At 38.6% G+C, this 20500-nt stretch overlaps 2 protein-coding genes across 5 annotated transcripts in view; one reads left to right on the top strand and one right to left on the bottom strand.

The window, feature by feature from the left end:
• Nucleotides 1–16710, top strand: part of sev (sevenless) — a 48620-nt gene extending 31910 nt beyond the window's left edge. For 2 of the 4 annotated variants that reach the window (XM_043423147.1, XM_043423144.1), the window contains exons 10-20: nt 623–926; nt 1044–1367; nt 1534–2135; nt 3216–3857; nt 4938–6343; nt 8152–8574; nt 10058–10281; nt 10392–10862; nt 11949–12312; nt 13505–13558; nt 13921–16710. In XM_043423147.1, the coding sequence (XP_043279082.1) occupies nt 623–926; nt 1044–1367; nt 1534–2135; nt 3216–3857; nt 4938–6343; nt 8152–8574; nt 10058–10281; nt 10392–10862; nt 11949–12312; nt 13505–13558; nt 13921–14795 (5689 nt within the window). In that variant the 3' untranslated portion in view covers nt 14796–16710. The remainder of the gene's footprint in view (nt 1–622; nt 927–1043; nt 1368–1533; nt 2136–3215; nt 3858–4937; nt 6344–8151; nt 8575–10057; nt 10282–10391; nt 10863–11948; nt 12313–13504; nt 13559–13920) is intronic. The other 2 variants (XM_043423145.1, XM_043423146.1) reach the window with 2 other exon arrangements.
• Nucleotides 16698–19164, bottom strand: LOC122413065 (smad nuclear interacting protein 1). The gene is made up of 2 exons (XM_043423149.1): nt 18948–19164; nt 16698–18358 (listed from the first exon to the last, which is right to left on the bottom strand). The coding sequence occupies exons 1-2, from the start codon at nt 19033–19035 to the stop codon at nt 17529–17531; spliced, it is 918 nt and encodes a 305-aa protein (XP_043279084.1). The 5' UTR covers nt 19036–19164; the 3' UTR covers nt 16698–17528.
• Nucleotides 19165–20500: the final 1336 nt, after the last annotated feature.

The following is a 20500-nucleotide window of genomic DNA, read 5'->3' as shown; positions in this document are numbered from 1 at the left end:
AACACTTCCCCTGAATTCTTGACCTTTACAGTTGCCTCGGTCCTCCCAAATCGAGATAAATTTTGCCACAATTTGACCCTTTCTGTCCCAGTGGTCTCGACTCATACCATACTTTTGCGTTCAAACGTTCATTATTTTGTCACGAATCAATGTATTTTTGATTTCCAAACGCCAACGACCCACAAATTTATACTATTTTATAAAAAAATGTTTAGTGCAATGAATTAATAACAACTTTTTAATTATAACAATATAAACAAATGAATGTTTGAGGTAAGGCCTGCAAAAAACTGGAAAATTATCAAATTACGTGGAGCTGGGTTCATAAAAATGATGACTGGGGAGTTTTTGGGGTCGTTGATGACGAATCCGGTGTCTGAAAAATCCAATTTTTAATTCTCCTCAATACAGAATGTGACGAAATTTGCGTTACTGTAAAAAAGGCGGTACTGAAATGGTCAACGAAGTCGAACAATTTACATAAATTATTCTTTAAATAATTTCCTCGCGTTGGTATTTGATAAATTCAAATATAAATAATCGAATGATATTTACGAACGTTTCGTTTGCTCTCTATTCAATTTTGAAAAGCTGGAAATTTAATGTCATGGATTTTCCGAAGGGATGGTTCACACGCCTCGATACTGTGGTCAGCTAACGAAGGATTGTTGAGGAGTGACGTAACCGGCGAAAATGTTGAGACTCTGATTTACAAAGGAAGCCTCCGAGATTCCGAGAGCGAATATTACATCGTCGATGTCAGTTGGTATCAGGATACTCTTTATATCGTCGGTAATAATTCAGCGTTGTACAGATACAACATGACGGAGCATAGCAAAACGAGATTGAACATTAATTCGGTCGGGAGCGTCGCCGTTGATTGGATATCGAAGAAACTTTACTGGGCCAATCCTAAGCAACAAATAGTGAGTTTATTTTTCCAATTGGCACTCGTGAAGTGAAGAAGCGTAATGAAATTGTATAGTTTTTGTTGAAAAGAAAAAGTCTCTTTCTAACCGAATTTTGGTGTCGATTCTTTGAAGATAACGAGAGCGAATTTGAACGGATCGCAGCAGGAACCAATGTCGATATTAGCCATCGTCAAAGAATTGATGATCGACGCCCAAGCCGCGTATTTGTACTGGTCGACCGGGCACGCTGTCGAAGTTGCTCGGCTGAATGGCCAAGACAGAAGATATTATCATTCCGATGAAATTTTCAATGGCAAACAAGTGATGGGTCTGACGTTGGACACCGAGAATCGATACGTTTACTGGATCGTGCGGAGCTACGAGAGTGGATCGATCGTTTATCGGGCTCCGACTTCTGAGAGGATACCGATGAGCCAAAAAATCGTACCGGAAAAGGTGTGCTCCGATTTTCAAAAGTACTTTATAAAAGTTTATAAAGTTTCGCTAAGCAGAAGCAAATCGTTGATTCGAGCGAGTCCAATTCGGACGAAGCTGCGAGTTTTACGATGAAATTTTCGTTTTTTCGAACCATTCGCGGTTTTGACGATTTTTTTGTCAACAGGTCTCATCGCTCCAGCACCCAAATATGCAAGGCCCTTTGTGCTACTTTTCCGAGCACCTTTTGTGGCTGCAGGACGATCGGAACACGGTCATCGGCGATTTGACTGGTCAAAATACAGCCGTAATCAACGGCATTTCGTTAATCGGTTTGCATATGGTCGCCATAATGGATCCGGCGTTGCACCGGTATCCGGAAAATTTGACAGCGGATACGATAGCCGTTTTGCCGAATGCGGTTAAAGTCGACAGCATAAGAGTCGAGGGAACTTGGCGCAACTTCAACGTCTCGTGGGATCCCGTAACCAATACCAATTATGGGACTGTTTTTTACGAGGTCAAGTTCGCCGATTATATCAACACCAATTCAAACCCTGAAATAACCACGGAAACGTCAATGCCCTACAACAATTCCGACCAAATCTTGCCCTACTCGATCCTCGAAGTCACCATCAAAGCTTTTACCTATTGGGGCACTTCTGGCCACTCTCGAACCATGCTGACCTCACCACAAAGCGTGCCCAGTCAACCAACGAACGTTAGAATCTTTGTCGAACACAATCGAGAACCTTTGGGCGAAGAAAATGATTTGTTCGTCACATTCAGGTAAGCAACACCGTTTTTCAATGGCTTTTCATTCCACCAATATTTCAGGATTCGACCGCGATAATTATTGTACTTTCAACGATGAAAAACTCGAAACTTTATCGAATTAAGGAGGGTGGCTACCGATGATACAATGTTGCCATGCTAAACCATGTTAAATACATTAAAAATTTCAAAATGATAAAAATTTAATAAAATTTGGTGAACATATTCTTTGGGGCCAAATTTGACAATACAAATTTTTTAAGATTTTTCTTCTGTACAGTTATCGAGTAATTGATCACTAAAGTTCAGGTGTATAAGCATAGCGTTTCCATATATATATAGGTATACCTTCCGGGCATAAGAAATCTGCTTTGATGCGTAATTACTCGATAACTAAGCAGAAGAAAATTTTGAAAAAAATGGTGATTTCGCACTTGATGTCGAAGAACATTATCACCAAATTTGATAAATTTCTTATCATTTTGACGAATGTAGCCACCCTCCTTAAAAAGGAAATTCATCTGGTACCGAGTTAGAAAAAAGAAAAATTAATATTTTCTCACCCGTCCTTCATAATTTATTGGAGTCTTCGGTTTCAAAAACGCGCGCGGTTGGCAGCGTTGCCATCATGAAAGTGGCACGTGGCTTAAGCTCCCAATAATTACCATTTTTCGAGAAAAAATTCATCAATTGCGAACTCTATAAGTATTGAATGGATTTTACGAAATTGTAAACATATTCTTCAGATATTTTCCCATCACTTATGAAAGTTTCTGCAAGAACTGTTTGTCAATGCCTGCGAACTTCACATATGAAGATGGGAAAAGCACTGAAACCCATAAGAGACCGTGTTTTAAGTTGGAGAATCCATTTTAATTTTTTTTCTCACGAACCAAGTATCCTCGGGCCTCAAAATTTGGATGTAATATTTTTTAATTATTCGTTGCCGTATTCAAGTTTGTTTGTGAATTCGACTACCGGATGAACTTCCTTGAACAAAACTTTCGCGTTTATTCTCCCTTCCATCGAACGTAATTCTACAATTGACAGAGAATAAAATGCCACGAAAACAACCTTAATTTGTTCAATCGATAGATGGGACTTGCCACAGTTCGTGAATGGCTTGATCCAAGGCTACGAGTTGAAGTGTTGGTCAATGATGAACGGTGTCGAGATCCAGATCTGCAACGACGTTAAGGTTGGTGCGGAAGTCGAGGAGTATTCGGTGCATCAGTTGAAGCCGAATACGACGTATTACTTGAAAGTTCGTGCATTCACAAAAGTCGGTGCTGGACCATACACGGATGTGGTGAACGTTTCGACCGATTACGAGAATCCGGTGCCGCAGTTGTTGGTCGCTACGACAGACGCTGTGAGGATGATCGACCTCGATCGGCGCTCGAACGAGACAATAACACGACACATCGTCGGCGAAGTCAGATATCTCGCGGTTGAGAACAAATTATTTTGGATCAACGAGATGCAGGAAGTCGTGACTTCCGATATGAAAGGAAAAAACGCCACGAAAATACTGTCGCTCAATGGCACGAGCTCGGGGTTATGCCTCGATTGGGTTTCCAGGAGTCTCTATTGGAGCGAATCGACGTCGAGAAAAAACGGGGCCAGTCGCATCGTCAAACTTGACATCACGGCTTGGGAAGCTGGCACACTCATCTACGAACAAATCATCACGCGGACGAGGAGCATCGTTAATCTCGAAGTATCTCCGTTGACCGGGTAAGTTCAACTTCGTTCTTTAAGGGGGTCGCCCCGTGTGGCAGCCGAATTTTTTGGGATCTTTTCGCGATTTTTTTGCGGCGAGGAATGAAAACATAGAATTTTGAAATTTGAAGGGTTTATTCATTTTGGTATTTTAACTCTATTATAGAATTTTTTAACTCCGATTTCTCGGGTAGATTCGGCGTAAAACTACTCCACAGTAACCCATTTGTTTCTCCGTGATCTCCACGACTCCGCGGAATTGGTTTATCCGAGATGAAAAAACCAAAGAGCGTTTTGATTTGTGAAGCAGTAGCTATCGCCTGATCTAAAATCATCGAGAAATATTAAAAATTGAAGCATTTTCGGGCATTGAAACACAAAATTTCAATTTTCAAGAATTTTTTTGTAACTTAAGATATAACTGGATGGATAGCTCGACCAAAAATTATATCGGATTGGAATTTCCGTACTTCGTGAGGCAATAAAAATCTGAAAAAATTTAACAACATTTGGAAAACTATGAACAACGATTATCAATAATAATATTGCCCAAAAGTTAATAACAATGCTCATGAATTTTTTCAGAATTTTCGTGGATTTTTGAAATTTCTTGAAAAAATTTTTAAAAAAATTTTTAAAAATTTGAATTTTGGATATGTTTTAGAAGACATATTTACCATCAGTTTTGAAAAGTCTCAAGGTTACTGGATCAAAAGTGTACAAATAGAGCCACTTAAAAAATTTAAAAAAGGGAATTTCAAAAATCCACGAAAATTCTGAAAAAAATCATGAGCATTCAGAAAAATGTGCACATTCGATTCGTAAAAAAAAAAAAAAAACGGGTTTACTGTAAAATTGTTAAAAAATTATTTATTTAAACAATTTATTAATAACTTTTGGGCAATATTATTATTGATATAATTGTAGTTCATAACTTTCCAAATGTTGCTGAATTTTTTAAGATTTTTATTGCATCACGAAGTATGGAAATTCCGATGAGTTACAATTTATCGGCTGGGCTATCCATCCAGTAATACCTTAAATTAAAACTCTGGCAAAGTTTGTCCTAAAATAATAAGTGAAACTGTTGATCAGGGAGCTATTTTGGATCGAGTTAACGGAGGCTGACCGCGGAATGATAATGCATTCGGACCTGAACGGTGAGAATGTGAAAATATTTTTCAACCACGACGAGGATTGTTCGTGCTCGTACCGGCCGTCGTTGAAGCCGACGATGACGATCGACAGCACAGATCCGAAGAGTCCGTTTGTGTACTGGATATCGTTGGAGGGAAATTTGAACATAGCGAGTATCGACGGTTGCGAGTGCGACGTGGTTCTGACGCCGAGTTACGACCGCGGCTTGCCTCCGGTGTCGTTGACCGTGGACAAGATGAACGTTTATTGGTCGAGCGCGACCGGGGACGGGATTTACTACGCGAACAAATTGACGCCGAACGACGAAGACGTGAGAACGTTTTACCTCGGTAACCTGCGGAGCATACGGGCAACGGGCAAGTCCCTGCAGCCTTACCCAATGTCAGACTGCTTGATCCCGCATCAGGTTGACTACAATTGCGAAGAAATCGGTAAAACCGCTACGAGCATAACGATCAGACTGCCGATGCCGGAGGCGAATTACGATTGTGAAAATTACAATTTGCCGAGTACACTGTACACGGTTTACGTGTCGCAGTGTCTCGAAAACGATCCGAACAAATGCAACAACAACGACAAGATTCAGCTGCGAACGTACCGGAGAGAAATGCTCGTGAAAAATCTCAAACCATTCACGAAGTACCGATTTAAACTGGCCCTCAGCAACTATTACAGCGACGCGGAATCTCTGAGCCTCGAATTCGGACCCGGAGTTGTGCTCAGAACAGCAGCCGGCGCTCCGACCACACCGGAAAACGTTACCGTTCGAGCTCTCACGCCTTATTTAGCTGCCGTCAACTGGTTACCACCGAAACAGTTGAACGCAGCTGCTGTACGTTACGAAGTACATTGGCGCTCCGTCCGCCTCGTTGACGGCGTCCGACAGAAGGGCGAACAGTTCATCAAGAACGCCGAAATACCTACCAACGGGCAATTCACCGCGATGCTTCAGCCCCTTTTACCCGGACAGGATTATCTCGTATACGTCCGAGCTTATCCGGCCCATTTCAATGACACTTACAGCGAAAGCAGTGAAAAAATAGTCACCATGTACCCCGAACCTGCCAATCTCACTGTCACCGGCGTCACCGTAAATGCCTTGAATGTTTCGTGGATACCCAATCCGAATTTGACGGTCAGCTACGTCCTCGAGTATCGCAGTGCCCGATTGGATAAATGGCAAATCGCTAACGATCGCTTCCTCAATGCCAACAAAGTTGACTTCCGCATCAAAGGACTCTTGTCCAAAACTTTTTATACTTTTCGATTGGTACTTCGGTATCCGAATTATCATCAAAATTTCGTATGGCCCACCGATTCGAGATTCAATTTTGAGACGCTGGGTAAGTTTGGAGAAATTTCATCGTTTCATCTCAATGAATGCGTCGTTTTTTATATAATCGATGTGTAGCAATTTTTCAACGAAATTGGACAAAATAACAACCGTTCTCTCGCGCCTTTACTCAAAAACAACGCTGCTCCAAACAGCCCTTTCAAATTTGCAAAATCAATATAATCCAATGTCTCCTCTTTCGTCATCAATAATAAAATCTGTGCCATTCGCCCAGGCATGTTAAAGAGTAGAGACGTTATTCATGCACAAATAAAAAATCTTCAGATTGGAAATGTTATCGAGGTGATTTATAAGAGTCGAGTCATGTTGTTGCAGCAAGTCGACAATTCTACTCTCAGTAAATGTATTCAACAACAGTTCTCCTCTAAATACATGTTTAAGGAGGTTGAAGCGTATCTCATGTTTGAGTTTTCTATTTTCCAACTTTGCACATAAAAATTTTTTAAACAGAAAGCTTAAGACAGTATTAAACTTCTGGCGGTATATGCCGATGATTCACCGTCGTGAAATTGAGATATTTATTGTTGAAGTTTGCAATTTTTTGAAAGCTTCCACAAGAGCCCATGTTTAACCTTGTCATTTTCAACAATGAATATCTCGATTACTAGGCGGTGAAACCTCTCCAAATTTTTCACACATAATTAAGCGCTATTCAAGAAGATTCACGTAAATTTTCAATTCATTCATTTGGTATAATAAAATCTAATGTATATATCGCCTCAACTTCCTTAAAGAACGGAGTTGTTATCGAGTAGAGCTGCGATGAGTACAGTAATAAGTAGCTGCTAGTTAACATCTCTATCGGTAGCCATTCTCGATAACAACTCCGCTCCTTAAGATGATGGATCAGTCGGTAATCACAACCGTGAGTGCGAGAGAGATAGCTGCAAATTTTGAAAAGGAAATTTTTCCACATCGTTCGTCTGATGGAAAAAATAAAAATGTCATCGGATTTTTGCGATCGTACTGCATACGATGACATTTTTATTATTTTAATCGGACGAACGATGTCAAAGAGTTTCAACTTCAAAAATTCGAGGTGTGATTACCGACTGATCCATCATCTTAATAACTGCGGATCTGCGCAGAGAACGTCTACCCTCCTTAAGATGATGGATCAGTCGGTAATCACACCTCGAATTTTTTAAATTGAAACTCTTTGACATCGTTCATCCGATTAAAATAAAAAAAATGTCGTCGTATCCAGCACGATTGCAAAAATCCGATGACATTTTTATTTTTTTGATCAGACGAACGATGTGGAAAAATTTCCTTTTCAAAATTTGCAACTATCTCTCTCGCACTCACGGTTGTGATTACCGACTGATCCATCATCTTAACATATCTATTCCGGTGTGATATTTAATCCCCGATATACCTACTCATGATGATTTCAGAACATGTCTCGTCATGAGTATAGAGAGAGGGAAGATCGTGGATTATACACGAGTGGACGTATAGTTGTTATGGATTTTGGAGTAAAGATTTTAGAAGCAGAGTTGTTTTCGAGTAGAGGCGTGAAGAGAGGATGCTTGTTATTCAAAACTGGGATTCAGAATTTCTTTTTCAAATGATTCGCGATTTTATTGATTGACTTTATTTTTATGTGTTGGACGAATGTTGAGGTTTTTTTCATCGACTTCTTCCTATTTTTGAAGCATTTTCTTGTTTTTCGATCGCCTTTTGACGCTTTTTTTTTTAAGGATTCTAATAATTTCTCAAAATAGTGTTGAACGAAATACCCAAATAGTGGTTCAGGTGAAGAGTGGTTAAATTTAATGTGTATCTATTTTTTAGGCGACGTTCCAAGTCCACCAGGAACACCGGGTGTCACGAAGCTCCGAAACTCCGTTTACCAATTGAATTGGGAGCCGGCACTTGCCCACGGTTCTCAAATAACATTGTACAGGCTGGAGGGTAAAATAATTGACGATACGATCGACGATTATGAAAAGAACGAGACCAAAGGCTGGAACGTTTATTACAACGGTACCGACAACTACTGGATTATAATGGGCGAAATGAATCAAAAATACAAATTCCGTGTTCGGGCTAGAAACGCTTACGGTTTTGGTGATTGGAGTAAGCCAAGTCCGTTGGTCGATCTCACTGATACGACTGGAACTTCATTGGCTGGTCAACAACACCTCGGATTAGTACTCGGCCTGAGTGTTCCTGTCATCGCCATAATGTTGTTGTGCTTCTGTTATTTTCTTTGCGGTAAGTCTCAATACTTTTTTAATCTCGTCATTTAAGGAGGAACATCCGCTTGAAAAGAGTGGTGATAGCTTAATGAAACTTTTAGAATACATTTTTGAATATATTTTCTATAGCCTCTCCAATTTTTAATCCATTTTGCTCAGCCATTTTTTAGTAAATCATTTCCAAACTTGGAATATTTAACACCTACGCATAAGAAATAACTCCACAGATCCCATCTTTTCACACTCAAAAACAAATAAAAAATGGTGATAGTTTAGAATAAAAGTACTATTCCACAGTTTGAACTCTAAAGAACATGTGTGCAAAATTTGAGGTCAGTTAATTCTGACGTTTTTTTATATATCACACAAATTCAACCCAAAAATGACGTATTCACGAGGGTTAATCCCGTATAAATAAAGCAAACAGGGTTTACATAAGCTAGATAATTTAGATAAAAACAATGAAATTCGTATTTACATAACTTCACTTTACGTGAAGCTGATGATCCTCCTTAAGAAAGTTGAGGCTGTACAGTCATTTTTTTTACCCAAAAGTGATGACCTGTACCTTTCAAAAGTTAGGCCAGTTTACAGTTTGGCAATGTTGCATACACTTTAAAGAAAAGTTGGGGAAAAAAAGACGAAAAACTGGTCAAAGCTCAGTCGAAAACACGAACAGTGATGATCCTAGCCTCAAAAAACTGCACCGAAAATAGATTATTATTAATATAATCTCAGCAAATCTCCTAATAAATCTGAAAAAAATTGACATTATTCGGCAAGTCTTGCTCATGTTGCCCAAAAAATTTCATATTTTTAGCATCATTTTTAACGGAGATATCACCGAATGTGTCTTGACTTCCATAAGATTACATGTTATTTGGCCCGAATTGTTATTGATTTTTCTCAGCAACGACGCTCCTAAACTGTCTGAAAATTTAACTCATTTTTTTTTACACTTCACTTTATAAGATGCAATCGGTTTAAAAGCGATGACATCATTTTCATTCTAATGCCTCAACTTCCTTAATTTCCATACCCAGAAAATTCCTTCTTCGTTCGTTCAACTTTCACGTTTTTGGAACACTTTTTTTCAACTTCTCTTTGCTTCCTCTGCGTTCACATATGTGTGTCGAAGTCTCTTCTTTTCTTTTACGCTTTCTGCTTTTCTCTTTATAGTTTTCACTTTTCCCTATTCTTATATTTCCTTTGCCCGTAATTCTTCCAACCCTATTCTCGTGATTTGCCATTTCTATTTTTTTTCTCTATCTTTGTATTCATTGCAATATTTTGATTCCTCTATTCTTGGTCAACTCGACAGTCCCTGATCTGAACTTCACATTATTCTAGTCAAAAATTGACAAAGTCATTTCGTTCATAAGTATAGGAAAGAGAGAATGCAACTTTCTGAATTCTCGGAGCTCGGTGCAATCATGGGAATCCAAGGCTTAAAAGAAACGTTTTTTAACGTGCTTTTCTGTTGAATTTACCGATTTCAGCAGTTTACAAGCAGCGTAAAGAGGGCAAAAAGGCGGTATTGCCACCCATTATGCCGGATCTGGAATTAGCAACGCTCCGAGAAATTCCAAGGGGTAATTTCGTGCAATCGAATGCTCTTTACGCTCCCTCGTTGCAGCACGATCACGACGACTCGATGTTGCCAAAGATTCGAAGGGAGCACATAACTTTGGCGAAATTTTTAGGCAGCGGGGCTTTCGGCGAGGTGAGAGAAACCAATTTTTTCCCCCAGTTTTTCTTTTCCGAGTAATGAGAAAATATTTTCTAGTAGTGTCTGCGTGAAACAACAAATTTGAGTTGTTCATCTCTTGGCAGGTATTTCAAGGGAACGCCAAAGATCTCGAGGGCCCAGGAATAACGCCCGTAGCGATAAAGACCCTTCGAAAAGGTGCCTCGGCCCAGGAGAAAACGGAATTCCTTCAAGAAGCTCAATTGATGAGTCACTTTCGTCACAAGCACGTTCTAAGATTGTTGGGTGTTTGTCTCGACACGGATCCACCTTTGTTGGTTCTCGAGCTGATGGAAGCCGGAGATTTGTTGAGTTATCTCAGAGCAAGTCGCTCGCTGCCACCGACCGATTCTCGTGCACTTTTGCTCCAGGATTTATTAGCGATGTGCGAAGACGTCGCCCGTGGCTGTCGCTACCTCGAGGAGCTCCACTTCGTTCACCGTGACTTGGCCTGTCGAAATTGTCTCGTTTCGGCCAGAGATCGCGAAAATCGAGTCGTCAAAATTGGCGATTTTGGCCTCGCTCGAGATATTTACAAAAATGATTATTACCGAAAGGTAAGTTTCTCGTCAATATCAGTTGCGCTTTCAATTCAACGTAAAAAACTCAAACGTACGATCTCGGGTGCGGATCGTCCATTTGCGAAACACCCCTCATCGAATGAACAAAATGATTAAAACCGAATAATCTCGTTTAATAAAAAACTCAAATATGGTATTCATTTTTTTCTGAAGTTTCTTATTTTTTTTTGTGTTGCGTCCTGGTGGAGTGCACTCGAAACTGCACGTAAAAAAAATAAAACATTCAACGAGTTCGTTTTTCGGTAAATTGCAATAGTAAACGCGGTCTCGAGTGTTTCCGATCAAGCGGTTTGTTATCAATGAAAGAATTACGATTAACAAAAAGTTTCAATTAATATGAGAATACAATTGTCCAATCTTCAAGTTTAACCACTATTTAATTGTGTAATAATTAAAAATGCATCACATTCATGAGTGTTCATATGGGGGCTCAAGTTTCCCAACACTTTCCATTGAACGAACACGGGGATCCCTCACCTCTTCTCATTGAACAAGTGACTGACGAATAATTAAAAATATTATTATGTTTATATTGTTATTTTGATATTAATGTCTATTACAATGTGTATTTTTGAATCAATTTTGATCACTTCTTATCGATAAAAATAAGTAAACAAAACCAGCAGGCATCGGTGGAAGCTCCGATGTTGAATATGAGTGTTCTTTCGATGGGTCAAGTGTTCGGTATTTGGGATTTCGAGGATGACGTTTCTTTTTGCTAATATTTCTGGAAAATTCATTGACAAAAAGGAAAAAAAAAATCGTATGGAATATTCAATTCGTCTTTGAACAATAAACGAACATTTATTGTGTTCTTTTCATGTCATTTTTCTTCCAATTGTTATTTTAATCTCATAAGAGTTCCTGCATGCCCCACGCGTCCCTTCAACCTGCAGCCTACTCGAATTTCTCCCGTTTAACGCTCATTTATTTTTCACATTTGTGCCAAAAATGTTTGTGACTATTTTTTGGAAAACTGTAACTCGACCGAAAATTTGGATGCATTTTTGTATCCACATTATCCTTTGTCTTTTCATTTGTTTTTATTATCAAATTGAATAGGAGGGTGAAGGATTATTACCGGTTCGATGGATGGCACCGGAATCCCTAGTGGACGGTGTCTTCACGTCGCAGAGTGATGTGTGGGCGTTCGGCGTTTTGATGTGGGAAATAACGTCCCTCGGCCAGCAGCCTTATCCTGCAAGAACGAATCTCGAAGTTCTTCATCACGTTCGAGCGGGCGGTAGATTATCGAAACCCCTGAATTGCCCTCCTCTTCTACATCAGCTGATGCTGAGGTGTTGGAGCACAGCTGATACGAGACCGAGCTTTAAACTGTGCCTCGAGCATATTATATCGTTACGAGCCAACACGGAAGATGCTGCACTCAGTCCTGTCCACGCCGGTCATTATCTCACGAGACGCGGTAAGTCGAACGCTTGAATTCTCCAACAATCGCGAATAGCAATAAGCCGTGTACGATTTTCGTGTCTTTTCTCCTCGCATGGAAATCTTTTTGGCTTTTTCATTGAGAGTGTCCTCTCCGAATCATTACTTTTTATGATCGTCTGAAAATCCCTGTTTTCTCTTACGTGTCAAATAATTTGACTTGCATTTCATTGGATTTATATGCTCGTTATTTTCGCTGCGATTATTTTGCCAGGGCATGTACGAAGATTAATATTGAATCGGTGTTGTCGGCCTTCTTCCTGTTTTTCTTGAAAAATTACATTTTACGGAATTTTTTCACGTCCCAATGAAAGAAACGATCGAATGATTTCGCATTTCTTTTATCGATTGTTCAAAGCCTCACTGTTTCATGACAAGTCCAAAAAGTATTGTTGAATTGAACGAAAATTAGAAAAAACAGGGAAGAATGTTCATGAAACTATCCGATGCGACTGGAAGTCTCCAAAATTCGTCCCACCCTTTAAGGGGGGTCCTGCTTTGAAAAGTCAAAAATTCGATTCTTCCTGGGAATGTTTTTGGATAGACGGGAATAACTCGCCATAGTCTGATTGTCGAAGTGTCTCAGCTGCGTACAATGTGCAGATCGTAATTATTGTCTTCAACGAAAATTCCATTTTTTTCCCCATTTTCATATATTTTCTTTCCATACGAGTCTATAAAAACCCGAAAAAATTGCGAAATTCTGTTTTTTAGCGAGCTTGAAAAACAAAATCCTTCTAAAGAAAAAGAATATCACCTCAACGTGCTGGAAATATAGAATTTCCCAATTTTTTCGGGTTTTTATAGATTCGTATGGAAGGACGTATACATAAAAATGGAAAAAAATTTGGAATTTTTGTTGGAGACAATAATAATTACGATCTCCACATTGTACGCAGCTGAGAAACTTCGATAATGAGACTTTGTGCATAAACCATGTACAAATTAGTATTTCTCACATTAAAAAATGTTTTTGTACTCTTGAAATATTCTTGAAACTATACCGAAAAGTTCGCTATGCTCAATTATTTCCGTCCATCCTAAAAGCATTCCTGCCAACAATCGATTTTTTTGGCTTTCAAAAGCAGGACCCCCCTTTTAATCAATCTTACTATATGTGCTGGTAACAATAAAAAAATTGACCTTTGTCGCATGGCTCGTGCTTGCAGGCGTCTCTAACATGGCTTACTTTGCTGACGAGAATCAAAATCATAACAATTCAGGTAGGTTGGAAAAAATAACAGCATCATTGACGATGGATTGAAATTTCACGAATTTTTTCAAAATCCTGGTGGCCTCGTTCTAAAATTCGCTTCTCCAAAAAACCCCTAACGATACCTGGTCAAACTGTTAAACTAAAAAATCATCGATCATCCACTTCTACCGATGAAAACGAAGATCGAAATTCGTATTTCACTTTGAATCACCATTCGATTGTTGTTTCTGTTTTAACATGCCATGAACTGGGTAGCGTAAAATGTTTATGTAAAAAGTATTTGACAATGAAAAAAAAAAAAAAAAAAAACGAAAAAGAGGCTAAAGATGAAAGTGAACGAAATAACGACGAGTTTCGTTGTGTGTATAGGAAATTCATGGAAATCGAGTAGCTCCGATGGAAGTCGCGACATGCAGCCTCTGTTTCAAGACAGTGCGGCAGCGTTGCTGCGCTCAACCAACGTGCCAAAGTACCTCGAGGTGTTGGCCGACAACGTATCGACCGAGAATCACGCGGGCGAGTACGAGATACCGAGATCGATACACATGAGCGAGGAGGTAATTGTGGATGCCGATCAGAGTGTATCGCTGCCGGAGGATGAGACGAGGAAATCGATGGAGCCTGAAATCGAATCGGAGACGAAAGTTGCCTTTGAAAATGTTGGCGAGGACAGAAAAAACTCGTTGCAAGAAAGACTCTCGGTTACGAGTTTGAACATTTCGGAGGGCAAGAAAGAAGCTTTGGACAACATTGAGGAAAGGAATAAGACGTTGGATGGTATGCGAGTCGGAAAAACGAGCGGCAATACGATTGGCAAAGAGTCTTCGTTGCTGCCGTTGAACGAGAGACGGAAATTTGGCAACTCGACGATCGCGAGGAGAACTTTGGACAACGGATCGGAAACGAGCCTCGAGGGAATGAGTTCCATCGGCTCATCGATCGGCTCGTTGGCTTCCACTCGACCGAGTTCCTCGTTGATTAATTCCCAACAGAGTCTGAGCCTGAAAAATAGCAACCCAACCGTGTCGAATGGTGACACCGTTAACAACGATGCCAACGTCACTAAAGTACCAAAACTGCAGGTCAATCATGCCACTTTACAAAATAATCGAGCCAATATCCCCTTGGTTATAAATCGTGTTCTGCTGAATTTATTAGGACCGTCCCAAACAATCGAAGATGGTGGTAATGAGATCGCGACATACACGAATCTCAACACCACCGACGTCGCTAGAGTGAACTGACGTTTCAGAGCTCGGATTTATTGTTTTTTTTTTTTTCTATTGTTTTCCTCCGTGATGGAATAGTTTTTATAATTGCCGGAAACTGTGAAGTGTTGTATCGAGTAATCTTTATGTGTCGACGACATTTAGAAACAAGAAAATCTCGAAACAGCAGTAAAGATAGGTTCTCAAGGGAAATTCATAAATTTTGAAGAACGCTGCACCGTTGCGAAGAAAAATTGTTACTCGAAAGGCACAATTATTGTGATCACTTCGGAACTCAATTGCTCCCCATTTTTCATATCAATTGTTCGTCATTATTTTGTCACCGAATAATGGTTTAGGATTATTTTGAAATTCCTACGCGTCCCTCTGCATTCGCGAAAAAAGGGAGAAACAAAAATATGCCATGGAAATGTCTCAGTGAAGCGACCGACTGCCATTTATAATCATTAATCTATGAATTCCTTGTACGCGTTTAATATCTCGCACATGCTAATGTATTTATTGACTTTAGAATTTAATGTTTTTGTCTCTTAATTGCTCAGTTTTGTCGTAATGTTATATAAATTGTATAGGAAACGTTCGACGATTATTTAGTCATTCGAATGGAAAGAACGTTTGAAAAAAATGTTAGATTTAAAACGAATTACGAAATTTCATTTCGATTCGTTTACAAAACACGTCGGGATCGAACTATTTTGAACTTTCAATCGAAGGACCGAGTTCAATATTCGAAACGAGCAGTGTGAACAGTTTTGCAAATTCGATGCCTGAATCACCGTCGATCGCTTCGCGTAGGTAGAAGATCTCGAGGAGGAAAAAAATTCGTTATTATCGCAGTGATGCGTGTAAAGATTTTGTTAAGTTTTGTATGTGAATGTTGCTATATATCGAACGAAGAGAATTTCGGAAACGATCGTCAATTGGAACATCACCAGAGCGAAACTTCTAACAATTCACTATTTTCGTGTTTAAAAATTTATGGATTTTTTTGACGAAACAAGTGAATAGAAAATTGGCCAGAAATTGTTACAATTTTATCAGAGGAGGGATATTTTTTCAAGCAGTTTTATATTGAAAAAAAAATTGAAATGACGATTAATTCATACTCTATATAAATACATCGTTCTCCTATTAGATAATGATGAAAAATTATGAATAGAACATAATTTATATACACATTAATACGTCGAATCGATATATCATGAAAGAAAGTGTAAATACCTTAAAATTAAGACATTTTATCGCGCCTTACGAAAGACATTCTTTCCCCCTTACAAATTTATCATACGAAGTATTAAATATCGTCTTCCTGGAGAGTGAAAACGAGTGATTTCGTTCGTTTTTGATTGTCAAGAGTCCAAGTACAGGTTCGCAAAGTTCTACGCATGTGAAAGCAGTGTCAGTAATCCGTTTCCTCATTTCTTTAGTCTTCCCATCATCACGAAAAGATGTTGATAGTATTTTTCATTGAAAATATATACATCAATGTATAATCATGAAATCGTTAACTGTAAATATGTAGAGGGTATGACTAGTCGTTAATTAAAGTGACAGCAACAAATATGATTGAGAAAAGGGAGAATTTCAGACAATTTATATGCCTAAGTGGAAGTCCTGGTCGTGGACCAGCGAGCACAATCACGGTGTCTTAATTTAGGTCCGATAAAATTTATGACAACTTTTTTTTCGGGAGTAGCATCGTTTTTAATGTTTGGACAATCGATGCAGAATCTTCGAAACAAACGAAACAGTGTCAATTAGAGCGCTCGTGAATCTTGCAAACTGGACGATCTGTTGTTAGTCTAATAAATGTTTAACTCATGCCATAATATATATATGTATATATTATGACTATCCATGACTGTCTTAAAAGTGTAAAGACTCATTTGTAAATAAAATTCGTATGACTGGTGAGAATAAGTTTACTAAATATAAGTTCTATATTTATATCCATTCGGTCATTTACATTTCTTATCACAATACAATTATTCTTCTTAGTCCTTTTTCGTCAATATGAATTACGACCTATATCAATAACGAAACTAAACGAGAAGAAAAATGTAATCGTAACTTCGAACGCTTAAAAAAAGGCAGCCAAAAACACCACTCTAAAGATTTCATAATGAATCTTGAATATTTCAATGCGTAGAGAAATTTTGATATCTCGAATCCCATACGTTGGAGACTTTTCGGGAAACTTTATTTATGCGAGTTGATAAATTTGGCCTCACCATGGCCTCGTCTTATGTTTCTTCAAAATTATTGAATAAAAAACTCGGGAGTGTGTTACATTTTGTATCTCTTGCAGTTTAACACCGAGATTCATTTATAGAAAAATAACACGAGAACGCCGTTTCTCAGATCCATTGTTCGACGGGGAGAACAGCAGTTCAGCGTCGGAATTGAAATTTCCCTATTTTTCGACATGATTGCATGAGACATTTGGAGAATCGCTACTTCGATGCTTCTGATACGATAAAATTCTTATTCATAAAAGTTACGAAGAAATTGGGAGCTGAGACTTCAGATTGGCTGACAATGCGGAATCGTTACTGCCTCACGATATTTTCCTTGCGATATATCGCGCCTAGGGCTCAATCGTTAAATTTTCAACAGCTAGAACGTATATACAAGATGCGAAGACGAGATATCACAAGCTTCGAATTGGTGAGTCCTCGGACTAATTCGTAAAGTACAGGGACAACGATAGTTTCGAATTTTTTATATTTCGCTATGAACTCTCTTTCCTTACGTATCGGTGGTTGGTGCCAACGAGACATCGTCATCGAGAGCATCATCGCGACTGTGTTCATGAAGCAGAACGTACTCCCTCGAACTAAAGCCGAATTTGAGTACATCGCGTTCCAACAATTCATGATATTTTTTGGGTTCAAGTTTAACGTTATTGACAAAAGTACCATTCGCTGATTCAAGATCAATGAGGTAGGGTCTGAGACGCTTCCCTTCCCCACCGTTCTCACGCTGAAAGGTTACGAGGCGATATTGGAGAACGGCATGCTGTTTCGAACAGGAAGGGTGATCCAGAGGTATGTCAGCTATTTTTCTGTCTCTTCCCATAAGATATGCTGATTGACGGTGTACGTACAGCGTTGGCAAAGCTTTTTCCCCTTTAAAAGGATACAACCTCCATCTCCTTTTTGGCTTCCTCGCATCTTGTGGCTCCGAATACTTTATTACAACTCCGTTAACCATATTTGCATCTTCCGTTAATTTGCCTGATAATCCAAAATTTGGTTTCTCCTTTTCTATCGGCTTTGCTTCGGGCTCTTCCTCGTTCTTGGGCTTGCGACTACCCCACTCCGGGGAAGGCTCATTCTTTGCTTTTACCTCAGGATAGCTCTGTCTTCTTTTGTCATTCCACTCGTTCCTGTTCCCTCGCTCGTTCCTGTTGGGTCTGTTGTTTCTATCGTTTCTGTCATTCCTATCGTTTCTCTGTATTCTTTCATTCCTATCATTCCGCTCGACTCTCTCGTTTCGATTGGAGTTTGATACTCTCGACCGAGACCTGTCACGGCCTTTCGGTTCGTGATGATCTCGTACTTCTTCGTACGAACGATCTAATAGTGATAAATAATGTCATTAATACTCCGATATAACAGAAGCTATTCGTTATTATGCCATAAAAATCATGTCCTTAATATGTCCTATATTAATACAATTCATTTTATAGAGACAAATGCATCCTCCATGAATGGCTATTCTTATGCTTTAAATGGTATTAGCTAACTAAAACTCAGTAAAAATCAATCCTTCTTGGGAAATTTCGCAAAACATGCAAATGAATGAAAATAGAGCTGAAGTAATGTAGTAGGCCTGTCAAGATCCAAAGCAATGGTTAAAGAACCATAACGAACAATAACAAAAAAAAATGTCTCGACTGTACGTTTTTTCTTGTATACAATAGTAAAACTAGAAAGTTTTTTGTATTAAAATTGTGGGACATTATTTGATAATAAAAAAAATTGACAATGGAGAATCATCAAATGCATTTCTGCTTTTAGTGGGCAAATATTTTTTATTTAATGTGCTAATCGGCATAAAAATAGATGATTGTTCTAATTCTGTCAAATATGTATCGACAAAAAAATAGTTTTGAGGTTAAGCCAGTTTCAATATTTGCATTTGGTTTGGCCACTGTTGAATTACCTTTGTATCTTTTCTCATGCCTCCTCGTATCTCCATGGTCTTCACGATCTTCACGGTCCTCTCGGAATCTTTCTTTATAACGAGGCATTATCGTGATTGAAAATTTTCGTTATTACTTTTACTGGATTATTTCGGTACGATCAAAATACCGATTGTTTATAAACACAAACTACATCAATCAACTACTTGTACGAACTAGGAACTGAGAATTTTTTCTGTAAAGTGCCACCGCCACCGCGCAAAGCGACAAAAATGCCATCTGCTGGCCATCATAAGTATGCAAAATCATTACGAATTAGTGGAGTCAACCCGATCGGTCAAGTATCTTTCGCAGATATTTTAAACTCGTTGATAAAACTTTTGAATTATTCCGCTATATCGCTATATATGAACGTATTCCCAAAATTGATAAGTGAAAAGAAGAATTTTCTTCAAGATTGTCATTCTTGGCCGAAACTTTGATGCCAGTAATGCCACGGACAATAGCGGAACTACAAAAACGTTATGGAAATCAGTTGTGAAGCACTTTCTATACGGAGGGTGTAAATGAGACTCTTATAATTCGAGTAATTTACATGTCAAATTACTATGTGTGAGGCAGAAGTGCTTCGAGTTTTATGCACGTTTTCCAATTACGTAATTAAAAAAAAGACTGCAGCTTGTAATTACAAAGAATTTATTCATATATTCGCATGAAGTTTCTTCTCGCAGCTGGTTAACCAAAGAATCCCTTCGCGAAAAAAAGTTTTATTTACGGTTCAGCAACACTGAAGCATAAGTAACAGGTTTTTTTTTAAAAACAAACGATTATTCTGTTTATTACACCGATCGAAATGGTGTAATATCTGAAAAATGGTGTAAAATCTTGACTTGAAATAATTTGACCGATATGAAACGACGAACCTTTGAAAAATTCGGAAAGTGGGTCTTGAAAAATTTCATAGAAAGAAAACGAAAACACTTTGTCGAAGATTTGAAAAACAAGTGAAAACTTTGACAGAAGCGAAACGTACTTAATACCCACACTCATGTGTGGCAAAGTGTTTTCGTTTTCTTTCTATGAAATTTTTCAAGACCCACTTTCCGAATTTTTCAAAGGTTCGTCGTTTCATATCGGTCAAATTATTTCAAGTCAAGATTGAAACTAATTCCGATAATAAGATATAATTAAGGTTTTCTTAAGAAAGTCTTGAAATGAAATTTACCCAGAGTTTAAATGGTTAGTCGACTGACACGCGCATCAAATTTTAAAGGATTCGTCTTATTGGTTATTATGAGATAAACGTCTTTAAATATGAAGAAAAATACACAGGGTTATAGGGACTATGCGTAAAAAATCGTTTTCCTTTCCATATAACGAATGAACGCCTCTATAACGAAGTTTATGAAAATTGAATATATAATGAAGGTTTGGAAAAAAATTCGAGACGATCGTCTTACTCGTAATAAAGACATATTACATTAAAGATTGAACGAAATTGGTAGAGAGCACTCGCATAACCTCACATTTGTTTATTCCAGCATTTTGTTTCTTGGCTCGGGCAATTCCTGTC

This window comes from Venturia canescens, chromosome 7, assembly GCF_019457755.1.
Source record: "Venturia canescens isolate UGA chromosome 7, ASM1945775v1, whole genome shotgun sequence".
Taxonomy (NCBI): Eukaryota; Metazoa; Arthropoda; class Insecta; order Hymenoptera; family Ichneumonidae; genus Venturia; species Venturia canescens.
This window is presented reverse-complemented; position numbering and strand designations above follow the sequence as displayed.